The following is an 18,186-nucleotide window of genomic DNA, read 5'->3' as shown; positions in this document are numbered from 1 at the left end:
GTGGTTGAGTCCCCATCCCTGGAAGTGTTTAAAAGACGTGTAGATGCGGCACTTAGGGACATGGTTTAGTGGGCATGGTGGTGTTGGGTTGACGGTTGGACTCGATGATCTTAGAAGACTTTTCCAACCTTAATGGTTCTATGATTCTATGATACCCCTTGCAGAGTTTGGAAGAGGCAGCACAGGGAAAGTTGATTATCAGGCTAAAAATAAAGATCTCAATTTTTGCATGTGAGACAGCTACCAGGCACTAGCCAGCCCTCCATTTTACCTCCTACCACTACCCTCCTCCTGCGTTGCAGCTCCACCACCAAGCAGTGCAAAGTGAGCACCGTGACTTCTCCTCCCACCCCAGTTTAATCAGTCAAACCCTGCAAACCCGTGACTGCCCGGTCCCAAAGCACGACGCCCAGGGCCTCCGCCTGCTTGCCCTCACCGCTCTCCTCCAAGTCTGCCCAGCTGGTGCCGGCAGAGGTTGCTCTCCGCAAATTGAGGGGAGCACGGCTTTATCTTTTGTTAGTCCGCCAGCAAAGAGCCGATGACCTGCAGTAAGGCAGATTAATTTCCGCTAGGAAAATGCAAAACTCTCCTCTCCCCACAACGCCATGAGCAACTAATCGCTTGCATATTTAAACATCCTCGCCTCGCTAAAATTTCGCGATGGAGCCGGTGACAGAGCAAATGTCGGGGTGCATAACCAATGGCATTGTCAGTCATGATTAATCAGCATCTCCGCCAGGCTGGCGGCCAATTAGAATTTACCATAATAAGGAGGTGACAGCCAGCGTTGCTAAGCGACCGCTGTCTATAGAGCTGGGAGAGCCAGACACATTTAGATGTTACTGTGGATTTCGACAGCGGCATGTCAAAACAACACAAGCGTCTGCCCAGTGGAAAATTTTACAACCCAGGACTGGGCACCAGAATGAGGCATGGTTCCCCTTCAGAATAAAATACATAAAGGAAGAGGTGGTTTTTTGTTGTGTGGGGTTTTTCCCCCCCCCCTTGAAAGAAGACTTTAACCAGTCAATCATTTATCTGCGTTTAATTAAGAGATATCGTGTCACTGGAATAGGACTTTGTTACCGGGTAATGGGTTCCCATGACTAAGTAAATGCTGAGACATTTATAGGAAATTAGCAGCAGGTCAGCACGGAGACATTTATTTTCAGTCAGAGGTATTTATCTGGCAATGACATTCTGTTCCAGTGACTTATTTTATTATATGAAAGGATTAAAGAATAAAAGGAGGAGGGGGGGGGAAGGAGATGGGGAAATGAAAATAGACTGACAGCAGTTCCCGTGTTAACGTGAGAGCTGCTGACTCTGCAAATCACAAAAAGCTATGTTCCAACTGGGAGCAATAACCTTTCCTGTACTTTAGCTTACTCCTAACAGGGCAGGGAGAGGAAGGTGTAAGGGTCCTTTTTGAGTTTGCTACACTTTTATGGACAAACTGGCTTATATAGAGAAAGACAGAGGATCATATCCTCAGATGAGCTATTCTGATTTTCACCAGTCTATGACCTGGACCACACCGTACATATGCTCTACTGCATGTGCTCTTCAGGTCTAAATAAGCTGGCACAAAGTAATAGGTTTTACCTATCCTTAATACGGACCTATATAAAGTAGATGCCTGCACAAAAGAAAACAATTATGTCTTCTAAATTATGAAAGCAGCACTGTCTACAACTTACCTCTTTCAGTTTGGTATCGCTGAAGGCTGGGGTCAGGAGGCTCCGGACATACTTCCATCTGTCATCACGAAGACAAAGGATGCTGTCAAGCATTGGCTTGGAAATCAAGCTCGGCTTCTAAGTCAAAAGAAAACATGATTCAGTTCTAACACAAATGCAAATAGAGCTACTCGAGACTCTGGAACTTGGAAAGATTGGCCATGAATGGCGTTGAACTGCTGTCCCATGATGAAAGAGGTTCAGATCAGTCCCAAACACCAAGCTAAACATGGATTAGGCTGGAGAAAATTTCTGTTTTGCTGCACGCATTTCCTCTTGGGCTTGTAAATGTCCCGGGCCAGTCCAGTAACTCCTTGCTCAGACTGTTCTGGTTCTGCCGTTCCTGGTGTTCTCCTATGATTGCCAGTTCTCCTTTGCTGAACCCTGGCTTCTTTCCTCCCTTTCTAAGGTGACTAGCAAGAGGACCTGTCAACACTCCCTCTTTGTGTGACATGAGTGCCAACGCACCGCACGCGGGTGTCAGTGGGGGACAAGATTTCTGGTGACAGCTGGTATGTCAGACTGTTACATGCATTTTAAAAGTCTTCAGAAAATATGTTGATTAGAAAGCAAGTCCCAGTCCTTACTCTGTCTATAAGGAACACTCTCAATAAGAAGTTGTGGCCTGGGATTCTTACAGCTTCAGCAATTGGTGAAACATAGCAGTTTAAAGCACTGCCCCATGAAGTTCTGTACCAAGATGACTGCTATAGATTTGCTAAATTTTAACCCCCCCCACCAACTAAGAAATCCCTATCCAGAAAATAGCGATATCCACCAAGGAGTAAAAGGATGAAAAAGGAAGCGTGTCAGAAAACAACGCAATTACACCTAGAAGAGGCGTCAAGAGATGTCCAGCCCCATAGCAGAATCTACTACAACTTATATTATTGCCAGAGGATGTTTCCTAATTGTTCTTGAAGGCCTACAACAATGGAGATTCAATAACCTCCCTACGCAAACTCTTCCAGTGCTGGACTACTCTTACCATGGTAGGACCATCTCTCTTGCTGGAACTTATGGTCTTTAGTCTTTGTGCTATCACAGGCATAGAAAACATGTTATTCTCTTGCTCTTTGCAGCAGCCCATATATACAGAAGGCTATAATAACCACTAATCATATTGCTGCCATCTACCCCAAATAACACCAATTCGCTCAATATGTACTTATCAGTCACGTTATCTGGGACTGTTTGTTCAGTCTTGCTGCTGTCCCTCTGCCTAGTCTTGTTGATTTACATCTTTCTCAAGGTATAGTCCCTGTGACTTGACACGGTACTCCAGACAAGGAAGGATTTTTTTTCATACGTTCTGCAGGCTATATTCCTCTCTATTCACCCCAGAATACTACATACCACAGCATGACAATGTCGACTCATGTACTGGCTTGTGGGTCCCTGTAACTCTCAGACTTTTTTCTGAATAATTGCTCCCTAGGAAGTTATTCCTCGGCCTTTATCATTAAAGTTGGTTACTCCTAAGAGTGGTATATAGAACATGTCCTTATTGAACTGCGACCATTACTTCTCCAACTGATCAAGACCACTTTGAATTGTAGCCCTTTCTTTCATAGCATCTTTCATCCTTACCAGCTTAGTGCCTTCTATATAAATTGTTATCGCACTCAGTGCCATCATCTAAACCATTAACAAAAGTACAGAATAGTACTTGCAAAGAAGCCACCTCTGGGATCCTCCCAGCTCATGCTTCCCTTCTGACAGTGGACTTTCCTAAACACTTTCCAAGTCATCTTCAATCAGTATTTCAGGCATCATACAGCAATGCCCTCCAGACAAACCATCCTAAAATTGGTAGGTGGAGGTGGAAGGTATACACCTCTGTAGATATCAGGCTGTACAGAGACAATCATTTATGCATGTGAGATCTTCAGGCACCCAGGCCCCTGCCTACCTGCCCAAGGTAGCAGTGGCAGTACAGTCCCTCATGTTTTCAGTAGCAGCAGTATCTACTTTACTGGGAAAGACCCAAACAAACCAAAGACACTTTGGCCTTCCCAATGCCATCTGTTGATCCCTTTCACTCTCTAACATTTTCTTTCAGGCCTTCTTTTATTACTAATGTACATGAAAAATGAGTTCTTACCACCTGTTACACATCCGGATACTTTTATCTCATTTTGTGCTTCGAGACTTCTGATTTTATTGTCCCTACATGCTATTTTTTTATCCTCGTTCTTGGAAATCTGACCTATTTCCGACTCTGTAAAAAAAACTACTTCTCTTCAGGGGCCATGAAGAGCTGACAATTTAGCTACACTGGTCTTCTACTGCACCTCCTTAACTCTCTTCCTTATTGGAAGAGTTTGCGCTTAATATCTTCTCTTTAAGGAGCTGCCAGCTCTCCTTAACACCTTTTTCCTTTACACTTGCCAGAATCTTGCTACACTGCATAAGCTTGTAAAATGCAGAAGCCTGTTTTATATTGCAAACAGGCTAATGGGATAGTTTTACATTCTCAGCAACACCACCCAGTGTAGTAAACTAATGTCACTGAGCTGACACTACAGACCAGTTTTGAGCAAAGATGAGCTGTTTTCAAGTAGAAGAGTACGTAACAGGATATTAAGCTGAAGGAAGAGACTGACTCAGGTCAGTCTCAGGTCATCAGATGACTACTGTAAGATAAAATATGGGCACATTTTTAATGTATACATAGAATATCCTATTTCATGCAATAACAAGGAAAATTTGGGACAGGCTGTCAAAGCTGAAGTGGTTTGGACTGTTTTCTCTGAGTATCCTCTTTAAATAAATGATCTGTTTTCTAACTTGTCAGTAGGTATCTGTTCTGAGGATCAGAAGCGCAGCTAGGGAGACCATCACTCAATGGAGCACTGCCTCATTTGTTACAGATATTCAAAGGCATAGGAGAATCAGAAGAAAGAAACTCCGGACAACTGGAAATGAGCATCATCCTTGGAGAAAGTACTGTATGCTAGCCTCTGCTCCACAGTTCTTATGTGCTGCTAGGGAAGCCCTTTACACTAAATTTTGACTCAGCTGGTCACCAAATAAGTATTCCTTACTTCTTTGGTCTTCAGTTTCAAGGCCAGAGGCCGACTGCAGAGCTCCTGAGCACTCACTAGTGCCACGGAAATCAACAACAGGGAGTGTGCCTTGATCATACAAAATGCATTAGTCCAAGAAATCAGGTCATTGAATGGGGCCCCCAAACTAGCAAACACTCTCAGTCCTGTGCTTCAACCACCAGCCTTCACTCCTGATTTATAAAGTGGAGATATCACATCACCTCCTCAGAACTGCTAATGATACATTAACATTTCTGAGGCACTCAGAAACTACAGTGAAAGAGCAGAATAACAATTCCCACAAGGAAATGACTGATTTTGTCTTCCAAGCAAGGTCTGAATAGTGTACAGAAAAAAAAAAAGGGAAAAAATTATAGGGCAACACTTGGAAAAGTATTTTGCATCCACTCCTAAAAGGTCTGAATAGTGTACAGACTACAGTGAAAGAGCAGAATAACAATTCCCACAAGGAAATGACTGATTTTGTCTTCCAAGCAAGGTCTGAATAGTGTACAGAAAAAAAAAAAGGGAAAAAATTATAGGGCAACACTTGGAAAAGTATTTTGCATCCACTCCTAAATTGAAGGCTGCCCAATCTGTGCACTCTAGAAGACAAATCTCCTCTGGAAGACAAGGCTCCACTTAGATAATAACAGATGCGATATAAATCTGACTGCATTTGTCTTGAAAGCAAAACCCTTTCCTAAAACCAAACATTCACCCTAAAAAATGCTCCTAATTGTATAAAGACTGTATATAGCACATTCACAGAGAGGAGCCCAGTTACTGAACAAAAAGCCTGTTAACTATAATGTTATAACTATGACACTAACCATAGCATTGCCTTTTTAGCACTCTACTTTATGTCAGTAATGCTCCCTTAACTTATTTTTGGTGTGTATAGTATTATATACATATAAATGCGGCAAGGAAGGAAAGACAATTTTGGCCATAAATTATTTTACTCTGTCTCTTTAAGCTGGCTACACAAAAACATGTTTGTGTTTATTGGAACAGCATCAGTGTGACTGACAGTGTATAGCAGATTTCATTTATCAGGTTTTCCTTATCGTTTCTGCAAACACTTTCCTCCTAATTGCATAACCTATGTTACAGGTTCATATAGAAGGAATGAAAATGGATTTGGTAAGAGAATGAGCCTCAAGTGTCTTAGTGAAAGATGAAGTGTCACCTCTCTCTGAATGGACAAAGTACTAGCTGTATCTGAGAATTCTTGAGCCTATAACAATCACTAAAAAAATTACCACGTGAGGCAGCTGTAATATTTCAGGGGTGTGATTCTTGATTTTAGGCAGGGAAGGAGGTTGCTTTTAAGTCAAATGCAATCAGACTCATATTCCATCTAGCATTACCTAAATACTCAACAACTGCTCTGCGCTTCCTTCTCCTGTGTAATCGACCATTTCTGACCGCGGTACAGTAACGCTGCATGAAAACTACTGGCAGCATGGTAATCTGCTGCAGCATACCTGCACAGTGCTACCGAGTTCCTACAATCACAGACATGCCATCAGAAACAACAAAGAAAATTGGAAGGATTTGCTTCCAAACAAATCCTTTAAAACAGCAGAACTTTTAAAACAGAAAACAAAATAAAGTTTGCAGGTGAGCAGCATCTTTGCAATTGATGCAGAAATTCCCTCCCCATTAAGCTGTTCCTTAGGCTGACCCTTCAGACCCAGTTATTGGCTTGTTTGTCCCTGAGTCAATTTGGCTTGCTGTGTATTACTAAATAATTCAGACAAGCGATTCTTCTCTGGCTCTGAGGCCAAGCGGTACAGAACACCTCCTGTCCCCAAGGTTAAATCACTTCGGCCATATCTGAACTGCTTATGGTCGTGGTGCATGTTCACCTCCTGAACTGTGCCCAAACCATGCCTGGGGGACAACTAATTGATTCAGGACAAAAACCATGCTAAGAAGCATGTCAGTATGGACATCTGTAGGACCTACTCATGCACTAATACCCTGTCCCTGTTTTATTCTGGAATATAACTGTAGCCTTTTGTGTGATTCATAAATCATTTGCTCCTTTTCCGAGTTTGTCACTAGCAGGCTAGACTGAACCTCTGGCAGCCAGCAATGACTGCCTGGTGCAGGAAGAACGGTAGCAGCAACACGATGTTCCCTCAGAAACCTTCTCTTCTTCCTTTGGTAGAAAAATTAGGGATGAAGGTTTCCAACCAGCAGAAGAAAGTTAATGCAGCCATGTACTCTTAAAATATTCTGAAAAGGTGAATCTTCAAAGAATCTAAAGGGCACCTCTAAAGACCTTCAAAAACCTACTAGCTCCAAAACCTACAATATAAATATTCACCTCCATAGAACCAGCTGCTAATCTACTCCATGTGCTTTGACAACACAGCAAGAAATGAAACTCTATAAAATAGGATCTCGGAAACTTTGTTATCTTAAACTTAGACTTAATCATAGCCTAGTGCTAACAAAACCAATCAAAAAAGATTTACTTCTGCTGGAGCCAACCCTCAGCACTGAAAGCCTCGTGAGATTCAAACAAAGAACTAAGCTCTAGAGCACCCAAAATCCCAAATCCTAACAGTAACTCCAACACTAATTCTGGCGTTTGCTAGTCATACCTAGCAAACACCATTTGCCTTCATGTAAGTCCTCAGCTTTCTTCTAGCCTTGCAGGCTTTGCAGGATCCAGGTTTAACTGGAATCCCATGCCCACGCTCCCGTGAACTCTAGCCCTAGTCTCAACCCTACAACCCATGCTAACGAGAGCCATTCGCTCCTCTCACCTCCAGCCTTTCTTCTGTACCCATGGACGCTGCAGTACCCAGGGTTAAGTCCAGCTCTGGGTTCCCCCCATCCCCACCCTCTTCCCTCTTTGGGGAAATTTTTGGGGTATGTTCCCAATGCAAGGGGTCATCCTTCTCCCAGTCCTCGGTCATGCCATGCAGTATCTGTGATAGCTCTAGGGGGAACAAGTCTGGGCTTTCTCTCCCTGGGTGAGCTCCAGAACTGGTGAGGAGACAGCAGCGCTGGCACATCAGTGGGTTAATTTGTTCATCATCTTATTTGCAAAGAAGGTTGCTGTCCTTGTCTTGCTAAAAGTGCACTTGTGATTAGGTATTGCCATCCTGCTTAAGAAATTGCATTTTAAAATTGAATTTAATTAAATGAAATTTAATGAAAAACCAGAGAGAAAGTTTGTAGCACAAAGTCAAGACTCTATCCCCATCCCTCAGACAGGAATTATTTGTAAAATCTTTTCATAAGATTACTTGTTAAACCCTGCTTGTACCACTTGATTGACAGGTCATCACCACCAGTTCAGCCAGCAGGTGGAACCAGTACGCCCATGAACTTCTCAGATGGTATTTTATCCAGCCAGTGTCATGACACTTACAGATCAACATAACACTTCCTATTAAAAAAAGTAACAGAAAAAAACCCTGAGATATCTCCAGAAATACATCTTACCAAGCCTGCAGTAAGTGGATCATGAAATTGGGAAGGCAGAAGATGCCTCCATGTATTAGTTTTAAAAATTCCCTGTTGGTAAACTGATATAGTATATTCCTTCAAACTTGCTTGGTGTTTTTTAAGAGGAAAAGTCATGCTCAGCTCTCCCCACATTCATGACATTCAAAGACACATTGTGTAGTGGCTTCTGGTTGAAGCAGGAGAGCACTCTGTTGCATGTTACTAAAAACAAAACAGAGTTGGTTTATGTCATATACCCTGAGTTCATTATCATTTCCATCTAGCAGGTTCCTGCTTACACAGACGTTATAGCCATGTCTCTTCAAAACGTGTATCACCTTCCTCTTCACAAATCATCATTATATTGGAGCAAGACTCAACTCTGTACCCAAAGATCACAGCCTTCATGGAGGGCAAAGACCTGGCATTGCCCACTGAGCACCATGCCCCAGTGTGGGAGACTACTGGGTCTGTCCCACCTCTCTGCTCTGCCTGCGAGGGGCCCCCCACCCATATAACACCAGAGGTGATTGCTACACACAGGTGTTGTCTCTCCCAGAGTAGGCTCATTCTTCATTTGCCTTTCCAGAACTCCATATCCAAATCCTAAGATGCCACACACCCCACACTGCTGCTCCCAGGTGACTGAAGTCAGTCCTTCCTTGACCATTAAAACTGTGCACACACATTTCTTCACAAACACTTTCCCAAAAACCCTCCCAGATCATCATTAACGCTGCTGATAGTCTATTACACTTTTTTCTCCTCTATAAAAGGCCATTTAAAACAAGTTTGACTTTAGTATCTATGATTCAGGAGGTGTTCTAATGGCTGCAGAGGGAAAAAGAAAATCACCAAACTAACTCCAAAAAGCTTATGTTGCTTTGCAATTTCATAAAAGTGTCTAGTAAAAGCTTTTAGCTTAATTTGAAACCAACATGCTTGCGGAGAAGGGGAGAAAATATCCATGCATTATCTATTTCATTAAGCTTTTAGGTTCTCCTTGGTCATTCAGACACTTCAAAAGTGTGTTACAAGGTAGAATTGGTTTCAGTGATTACAGCAATTGTCTTCCACTCTACTGTATAGATCACATTATACAAAAAGGCATCTCCAAGCCCATTCCTTTGTTGTCAAGTCAGGATCTTCAGCAACTGACTAATGGCTACTGTTCATCATTACTCATTGGAAAAATGGCACAGCCAACACCAGCTTACACATAAATACTGGGTTTTTCCTCTCTGTGGCAAGCAGCCTGGAAACATCTGTTCTTGTCTTCGCAAATATTCTCTTAAGTCATGGTTTTGTCAATAGAAACCAAAGCGAGTCATTGCAATGAGGTAAATATAACCATTCATAAATGCTAAAATAAGCACATATGGCCTCCTGCAGCCTGACCCAGACTGATGCAAGTCACACATCATCCATTTGTTGGTGTAAGCAAGATCAAAATTAAGTCCATGCCTTCATGAGTTTGCATATGGTGGTCAGTTTGCGTATTTGGGGTCAAAACCATCAAACCAAAGAAAAAAGTATTTACTGTTAATTAATTAGGAGTTTTGGTATTACAAACAAATTCAGGTTGTACTAGAGAACCTGTGCTCTATACACAGTTTCTGCTGTGCTGAGAAGCAGTTTTTAAACACAGTGTTTAAATCTACTTTCTAGCTGATGTAACTGGACTTTTTAATGTTGGATAAAGTCACTATTAAAAGCCTCTCTGTTTATGCACACTTTTCCTAGAGAAAAGCTTGAGGACCAGAAGGTTCCTTTTACAGATTGTAAGGAGAATTTGGAGAAAAACAGTTCCAAATAACTTTTGCTACAGATATATTCCCATGCTTTCAATCATTGGTGTACATAGGAATGGCAGGCAATGCCCATAAGAACTTGGGCTTATCTTTCCGTTACATATGAACATCATATTCCATAGTCTGCTCATTCAGAGACATCGCTGCAGCACCCTTGGAGATTCTGGAGAATACCAAGAGAGACTGTAAGCACTACCCAGCATCTCACTGCCTGTACTTTAGGCTCCTGACCCAAATGCCTTGGGTCTTCAGTTAGATACCTTAGAAGAGGATTCACCAAAGCTGAGAATGGAGTTGTCCAAGCTGCCATGACAGCAATGCAAGAAGAGTCCCACACCTCCCTAGGGCCCCACCACCTCCCTTCTCATAGACATCGTAATACAATGTGCTCCAGAAGAGAGGCCACTACGCTGTGATCAGGGATTACTCCCTTTATTTCAACTGAAAAGTGAAGGAAGTCATGGTGGTGTCTCCCTTTCATAACGTCACTGAGGGAACCAAACTCACACATAGGAGAAAAAGCTGTAATTCCTTCCTGGGTAGAAGGATGGGAAGAAGAGTAAGGAAATAAGAACAATGAAGAAGGAAAGAACTATCACAGCAGGAGTACAGGCTAGGGAAAGGTGCAGGGAGGGGTAGTCCCAAGCCCTCCTGTCCTTGCCAGGGAGTACTTAGGAGTGAACTGAGACTGGACTTAGAGCATTCATTCCCCTTGTGAAATGGGCTACAGTACCAGTCCCTCTCCAAGGTCTGTTTATATAAAACTATCATTAGATAAAGATACATAAGTAGTATTTTGCAGTAGTAACTGAAACCTTGGCCTCTGTGATCAGCAATATTTTGTAGTAGTATCTGAAAACTTGGCCTCCCTGATCCAGATGACTACCGCAGCAGAGATTCACTAACTTCTCTACCATGAATGCCAAGGACCACATGGAATACAGAGTAGCTTCAACACATAAGGCTGCAAGTGCATCTTCCCCAAGAATCACCTGTAGGTGGCTAGGTAGGGCACTTCCCAGAGAGATGAGATGAGCACCTTAGAACAATTGGCGGGAGAAAAATGTATGAAAGCCTTTTTCGTGCACTCGGGGCAGCTAGCTCCCCTTGTCACTGGGGACTGTATTGAAGAGGCCCAGTTCCATCACATTCTCTTGTGACTCAAAGGAATGTGTTTGCTGCTGCTACTTTTTCTTCAGAGCATGAACCACCAGCCAGTTTCGAAGGTACCTGTGAGGGCCATCTGCTCTTGAAACATCATATGCATAGGTCTCCTAGGCTGAACACGAGGTAGGTCTCAAAATTGCTAAGCACTTCGGCACGAAAGTGCTTTTGACCATGCTTAGAAAAAGAATTGCAGGTGCCTGAGAAACATCAGTGGTGAAACCACGAGCTCCAAGGGACTCAAGACACTTCCAAGCACTAGGTATTGCTGAGCAAAGGTTTTTAATCTGTATTTTCAAATTAAGCTCCTCAAATGGGGGTTAAATGCTTAAGACTTTCTGATTACTAACAGAGGCAAACTAGACAGGTGAAGGGGAGACTTACCAATGGCTTAGTTTAAAAATATTACTTGCATGCAAAACTTTTCTTCAGAGCAGAGCATATATAAAAAATGTCACTTTTTCATGTATTTCATATTTTATTGACAATTTTGGTTTGAGCTCTTTCACTCAGATGTTGTAATATAGAAACAAAATTATAAACAGGCCAGTCTAGCTTAAAATCTCAAAGCACTGAGAAACACTAAAAGTAAACAAGTGAGTAAGTAATAAACATGACCAAAAGCTGAGAGTCTTTTCAAAGGGTTTCTATCAGTCTTCCAAGTTCCCATGCAGCACCTCAAAGTTGTTGCCTAATATCCCATTTCCTGCGTGACAACATCCCGGTAAACAAAATGTATTTCAAACTGTCATTTATCTAATTTGAAACAGAACATTTGCAATCAGTACTTCAGACCAATGATCTCCAGTACATGCGAAACAACTCAAGGAAAAAGTATTTCACCTTTTTTCTCTCCAATGCCAAAATGGAAATTTGAAAACAACGTCAAACAAAGAAAATAAAAGTCTGAAAACCGTGAGGAGTCTTCACAAGCAAAAATACAAATGGGTTCAAGATGCTATTTAAATCAAACTACTGGAAAAAGGGGTTATTAAAAATTAAAAACACGGATGCAACCGCAAGCTCAGGAAGTCCAAAAGCCATGGACAGTCAGATGCTAGGGGGCTATTCTATAGGAAATACCACTCTGCACTTGCCCTGTTCTGCTCTTTCTCTAAGCATCTGCTGCTAGTCAGAGACAGAGCACTCCCTGGCCAAATATGTCTCTTTTTATGTTAGTTTTCCTTTGAACAGTCGTTCAGAAAGAAAACTCCAGGTCAGCTGTAATGGCAGCACGACAAGCTGTCAACAAATAACATTTGCAATATCCGCTTAACTGAAGAATTTGAATTCCCTGCCTGCTATTTCACAATTGTTTCTAATTACATTAAGTGCAGACTTACACATCAGGGGAAAAAAACAAACTTTGCGTATTAAGATCTCCACATCTATCTGTCAAAACACTAATGCATTTTCCTGATAGTAGTAGCTGCTTTCGTTCCTCATTTATTTGTCCCTCAAGAAGAGCTAGGCTATAAAACTTTGTAAGTAGTTGCATAGCACACTTTCAGGATTTTATCTTCCAAGATTTCATATTTGTGGTTATTTGTCTGGTTTCAATCAAGTAAAAAAAAAAAAAATCCTAATTTATCAAAGCATGTCAAAACGTGCTTATAATGCTTATATGAAATAGCATTTGTTCATTTGACACTCACAAATTAATTTGAGCACATCGAGAATTAAGTGTTTGTCATAAGATAATTTCAACAATAATAAAGTCCTATTGCATACAGATAATATTACAGGACTTATCATGAGTTCCCTGGAGCTCGCAATTTCAGTAAAACAGCCTCACTTCCCAAACAACCTGTAACCAGACTGTTCCTCACATCGCTCTTATTTGATTTCTTCCAGGAGAGCAGCTAAAATGCTCCTCTGAGTATCAGCAAGTACCTTGTTCAAAATATATTAACAGTATCAGCTACTTTTGCATTCTCAAACATATTAGGCTTGTAATAGCAAGCAGTGTGGATTATGAAGCGTGAAGCACATCACCATATCCTGTCATCTTAAGAGTTCTAGGATAAGATAAAATTTTAAAACAACCAAAAACCCCACAGATTGGAGCCCACACCCCAGAGCTCACTGATCCCTTTCTTGCAAAACAGGCCTCCTTCAGGCGACACAGCATTTGGAGGGCCTGTTTCACCACACCATCGCTTGAGTTTTACTGCGTTGTCACCATGACATGCAACTAGAGGGATGGGTCAGATCCCGAATTCTCTCCCCCTTATCTTGCCCAGAAAGCCATCACTAGCATTTCAGGCATAGACAAGCTGGAAGCTCAGCAAACGCACACTAGGACAGAGCAGTATTTGGGATTTAGATTCTCTTTTATCGAGTGCCCAGGGAAGGAGCATGTGCCAGCTGTGAGAATGAAACACCTGCAACCTTTCACTGAGTATTAACCCCACAACAGCCAGGCACACGCGGAAAGACAACAGGGAACTCGAGTGGAGGTTGCCACAGTCCTGCCTGCTGGGACTTCCCATTTGAAGGAGAAAAGAGGACTCAGTCTCTAGAAGACCACACATCCAGTGAAATTGCCAGGCTGCACCCATACTCAGCACGCACAACACACTTGATTGCACGCACCTAGCATTTTTGCAAGTTATCGGTATCTGCACTTCCAAGCCCAGCTTTACTGGTGGGTGGGAGGAGAAAGGAAGGAGTTTTAGTTTCCAACCATCAGTGCTGGCCAGTGCAGCACGCGCTCCCACATCACAAGAACTCGTTTTGCATCTGCACAGCTGCTTCTCCCACATCTAAGGTCGCTGCTGAATCCCCCCAGCATCCAACAGCCTGATAAATAAAAGGGATCTTTAAATTGAAAAAATAACCCTCTGCAACAAGCCTAAAACCCTGCTGAAATTTTTACTTAGAATAAATCTTAACTCTGGGACCAGCCTAAGTTCTTACAGGCAAAACTGACTGCGTACTGCCAATATAATATAAAAGCTATCGCGAGCACCAAGGGAAAAGCTGAAAAAAGTGGGGAAATGAGAGCTGTCCCACTTGACCACTGAGGAGGGAAAAACCAAGGCTGCACCATCCAGCAGCCGGGGCATCCAGAGAACGTCTAATCTGACATGGTGAAACACCAATTAGGGAGGGGGCATTCCCTCTAAAAACTCAAATCAAATATTAAACAAAATAAAACCAGAGCTGGTTCAAGAAGCTTAAATAAAGCCGCATGGTTGAGAGAACTGGAAATACTGCAAAATCAATTTGTTTTTCCAGGCTTTCTGGAAGAAAAAATGGAGAAAAGTTCCAACAAAATATCTTGCAATATATGTTTTTGGAACAAAATATCTTTACTTTGCAAATTGAAAAAACTTTGACTGTACATTAGAAGCTGTAACTGAAACAAAATATCAACTTTTTATTTTTATTTTGGCTTTTGACTCTTCAAAATCAGCCACAACATGAAACTTCTATCTTCCACACATTTCCTAACCAAATCTCAGAAAACATTAAGGGTTATGGAAGGTATATATTTTTTTTAATTCTTGATGCTGGTAATATATCATGCCATCTATTCTTACTGCAGTCGGTTACGATTATATTAAGAGGAAATTAACAGAGCAAAATAAAGCGTTAAAAGGTTTGAAAATCTTAGACTGAATGCAGTCTTTGTATCCTAAAGCATATGCAAAAATGGGTCCAATTCTATAGTTATGTTATCCTATTCTGGTTTTGCCCACAGGATCTCTATTTGATTTTGCACATATAACATTTATAAAGAAAATAACGTCCTGAAAGGTTTTAATGTTACATATAAAAAAAAAATCTTTCATGTGAAATGAATCAGTCACAAACTCAGGATTCTCAACCTTTAGACATAAAGCTCACATGACAACTTGTAGAAGTTAGTGATCTGTAGAGCCCTGTCACCAGAGAGCGATACTAGCAAGTGAGTTTCCTTGTTCTTTAATAATTTTTGTTGAGTCTGTGTTTACTGAGATTCTTCAGGGGCTTATAAACTTAAGCAGTTTGGTCAGATTTTCAAAGTATTTTTTATATCCAGCCCTTACACTAGAAGGAACAAAGCTAAAGTCAAAGACTTTGGATTTGTTTTTCCCCACAATGAATAAATAACCCTATCTTTTCCCTAGGCTTCTTCTCCAAAATAGCGAGACCATTTTGACTGAAAAATTCTAAACGGAAAATATTAATTGAAGCAGTTAAAGTTTTATAATCTACTGAAAGGTGAACATTGTAATGGAAGACATTGGGCAACTTTAATTATAGGTATCACCATTGCCTCTGCTACTATACAGCTTCTTTGGAACTGATGAAATACCAGTATAGTCCTGACGACATTAAAATGTGACTGAAGGTCAACGACTGGTTAAACTGGAATGTTTCTGAACTATTGTTAAATTATTCAGAATTATTTTAGGAAAGCTGCATAAAAAGTGCAAGAGTGCAGTTTTAGCTTCATCTAAATGCGCATACTGAAAATGGAAAGGGAAATGGGGAAACTGTCCTTTGCAATTGCCTTGAAAAGGGAAAAAAAGAGTATCTTGTGTATCTTCAACTTACAATTAATCTAGCAGAGAACAACAGTGCAAGATAGTTCTTGTTTTTACTACTTATTTCCCCAAACCCTTTTCTGCAAGAGCAAGCGTGAAAGGAAAAGAAGAATGGGACATTATTTCAGTAAAGAACGTAGTTATTTTAGTTTCTATTGCTTAACACCAGTGAGAGGAGACTGGCAGGAGTAAATAATTAACAATGATCAACAACCCTTTTCTTTTGCTGCAGGATAGCTGTTTCCTGATCCGTGTATATATCTGCTGCTGCGTACATGTCTGTGGGGCTAAATGGAGCCTCTTCTAGCCATCACCGAGCCTTCAGAAACAGGTGAATCAACGTGAAAATGAGCAGTGGCCAGGTGTGCTCAAAGAAGGGAGCACTCGTTACACTGGAGAGCTGGGAGCAAGCCATGCAGTGTGAAGACTTGAATTTTACACCCCTCCCTCCTCTTTCCTTTTTCTTTTAAGTGTGAGGAATTTAATGCTGACAAAAAGTCAGCAGCACTGGCAAGTGCTCTGCAACTTTCCTTGGTCGTGGTCGGGAGCATTGCGTGCACAGCGCAGCGCTTCCCCAGCACCTGCATAACACACTGCAGCGCGTTCCCTTCCTAAGGCTCAGACCAGCCAACTATTTGCTATCAACTATTTACAACAAATGGTGCCAAGATATGTGGTTGCTATATAAACAAAGAAGAATTCTCACTGGAGACTAAAATAAGACCTGCCGACTCATTTTTCACTTAGGATCTGTAAGATTTATAGCTGCAACACACTTTCAGTGGTAAGGAGCACATCATCTCTAAACATCCTTTCCCATGGAGGTTTTACTCTTGCAGAATGAACATTACATAGTGTACGATCACAAGCATAAAGCCAGGATGGCAAAAATTTCTGCTTAGAACAAATCTACTGGAGTTAATTGCTAGGTAATTTTGTAAAGATCAGAAGACAACTTTCCAGGCTCTGGTCAGAGAACCACTACAAAAACAGCTGCATCGATTTAGGATGCTACTACCCCATCAGCTGTTCACCACCCCCCATCTATTGGAGATTACCACCATTGAAATGGAGCTGGTGGAGAGCCCGTGTGAGCACTCATCATCTGCTTCAGTGCCAAGTCAGCCTGCATAGTTTTGAAAAAGTCCGCATTGATACATAAACTAAGATGGATTAGCTTCTGAGCTGAACCAGATGAGGAATGCTCACATGATCCATTCTGTAGGCCTTGCTGTGAGAATGGTAAGTCCAGCTAAGACATCTTAAAAGGTTGTTAGCATTGTGCTAGATAAGAATATTATCATAATATATTTAAAAAAAGGAAAGGAAAAAACCTTTCATATGTTTAAGTTCAAATATAAACATAAAGGCAGGTAAATGGATTAAGCTATCTGAATGAATGACTAAAGAGAGAATTATTCCCACTACTTCTGAGATGACAATACTACATTTAAAAGACTTAACATGAAGAGCAGAGGCTTGCAAGAATTAGTATAATAATGCCCACGTGTATCACATTAACTCTCACTGAAGAGGAATGAACTTCACTTGCACACACACAAGTCCCCCAATATAACTCCTATCACATTCGAAACAAAAAGCACATCCATGAAAAAAGTCACCTGCTTGCGTAATAGTTAATGGAAAGGATTCAAAAGTGGTGGGGGGAAAATGATTTGTAGCCAATGGAGCCATTAGGTGAAATGACGCCCAGATGAAACCTCTGGCACTGGAAGTCACCACAGCACTGCTTGCTGGAGGCTGGGCAGATAAGCCAGAAGGAAGATTACTGTCACTGTCTGTCTTGCTATTATGGTAGTCTTTTGACTTCTGCTGCTGGCCACCTTTGAAAGAGGACACCCAGCTAGGCTACACAGATCTTAGGCATGGTACATGACAACCATTCAAACTATCATATGTTGCTGTGTCACATCTGCTCCAATGCTCAGTGCTGAACTTCTAGGCTTCTGGGTAGGTACATGTAAATCACTTCTCTGTGCTGTGAAACATCACTTGCATAGACCTGAACGGGTTCCTCTACCATCAGATGCTTCAAAAGGACTTTTTGTTCATGGGCAGGTGAGTTATCGTTATCTCCAAATATGGATAAAGACATGAAAACAAAGCAAAGTACTGGGTCTGAACTCTGACTGCTCAAGTATGTGAAAAGGCCAACTTGAATGTTGTGATCTGAGCCTATACCAATTCTGGAACAAGTGACAAACTAATTACTCTTCTTCTAACAAAAGCAGACTGGGAAAGGCAGGAGTCAAAGGACATGATGCTCTACTATATGTCAAGAATAGCGAAAAGGGAGAAAACTGTAAACAAACCAACCAATCTGCTACTGACAAATAACAGTTTCAGAAGTCAGAAGTGAGGGACTGTTGAAAACCCATGCTATTAGGCTGAATAA

General features: G+C 41.5%; 1 protein-coding gene across 1 annotated transcript in view; it reads right to left on the bottom strand.

The window, feature by feature from the left end:
• Nucleotides 1-18,186, bottom strand: part of TBXAS1 (thromboxane A synthase 1) — a 198,592-nt gene that overhangs the window by 50,525 nt on the left and 129,881 nt on the right. Inside the window, exon 6 of the mRNA XM_019474392.1 lies at nucleotides 1,701-1,817. Coding sequence (XP_019329937.1) covers nucleotides 1,701-1,817 — 117 coding nt within the window. The remainder of the gene's footprint in view (nucleotides 1-1,700; nucleotides 1,818-18,186) is intronic.

The sequence above is a fragment of the Aptenodytes forsteri genome, unplaced genomic scaffold (genome assembly GCF_000699145.1).
Source record: "Aptenodytes forsteri isolate BGI_AS27 unplaced genomic scaffold, ASM69914v1 Scaffold56, whole genome shotgun sequence".
Lineage (NCBI taxonomy): Eukaryota > Metazoa > Chordata > Aves > Sphenisciformes > Spheniscidae > Aptenodytes > Aptenodytes forsteri.
This window is presented reverse-complemented; position numbering and strand designations above follow the sequence as displayed.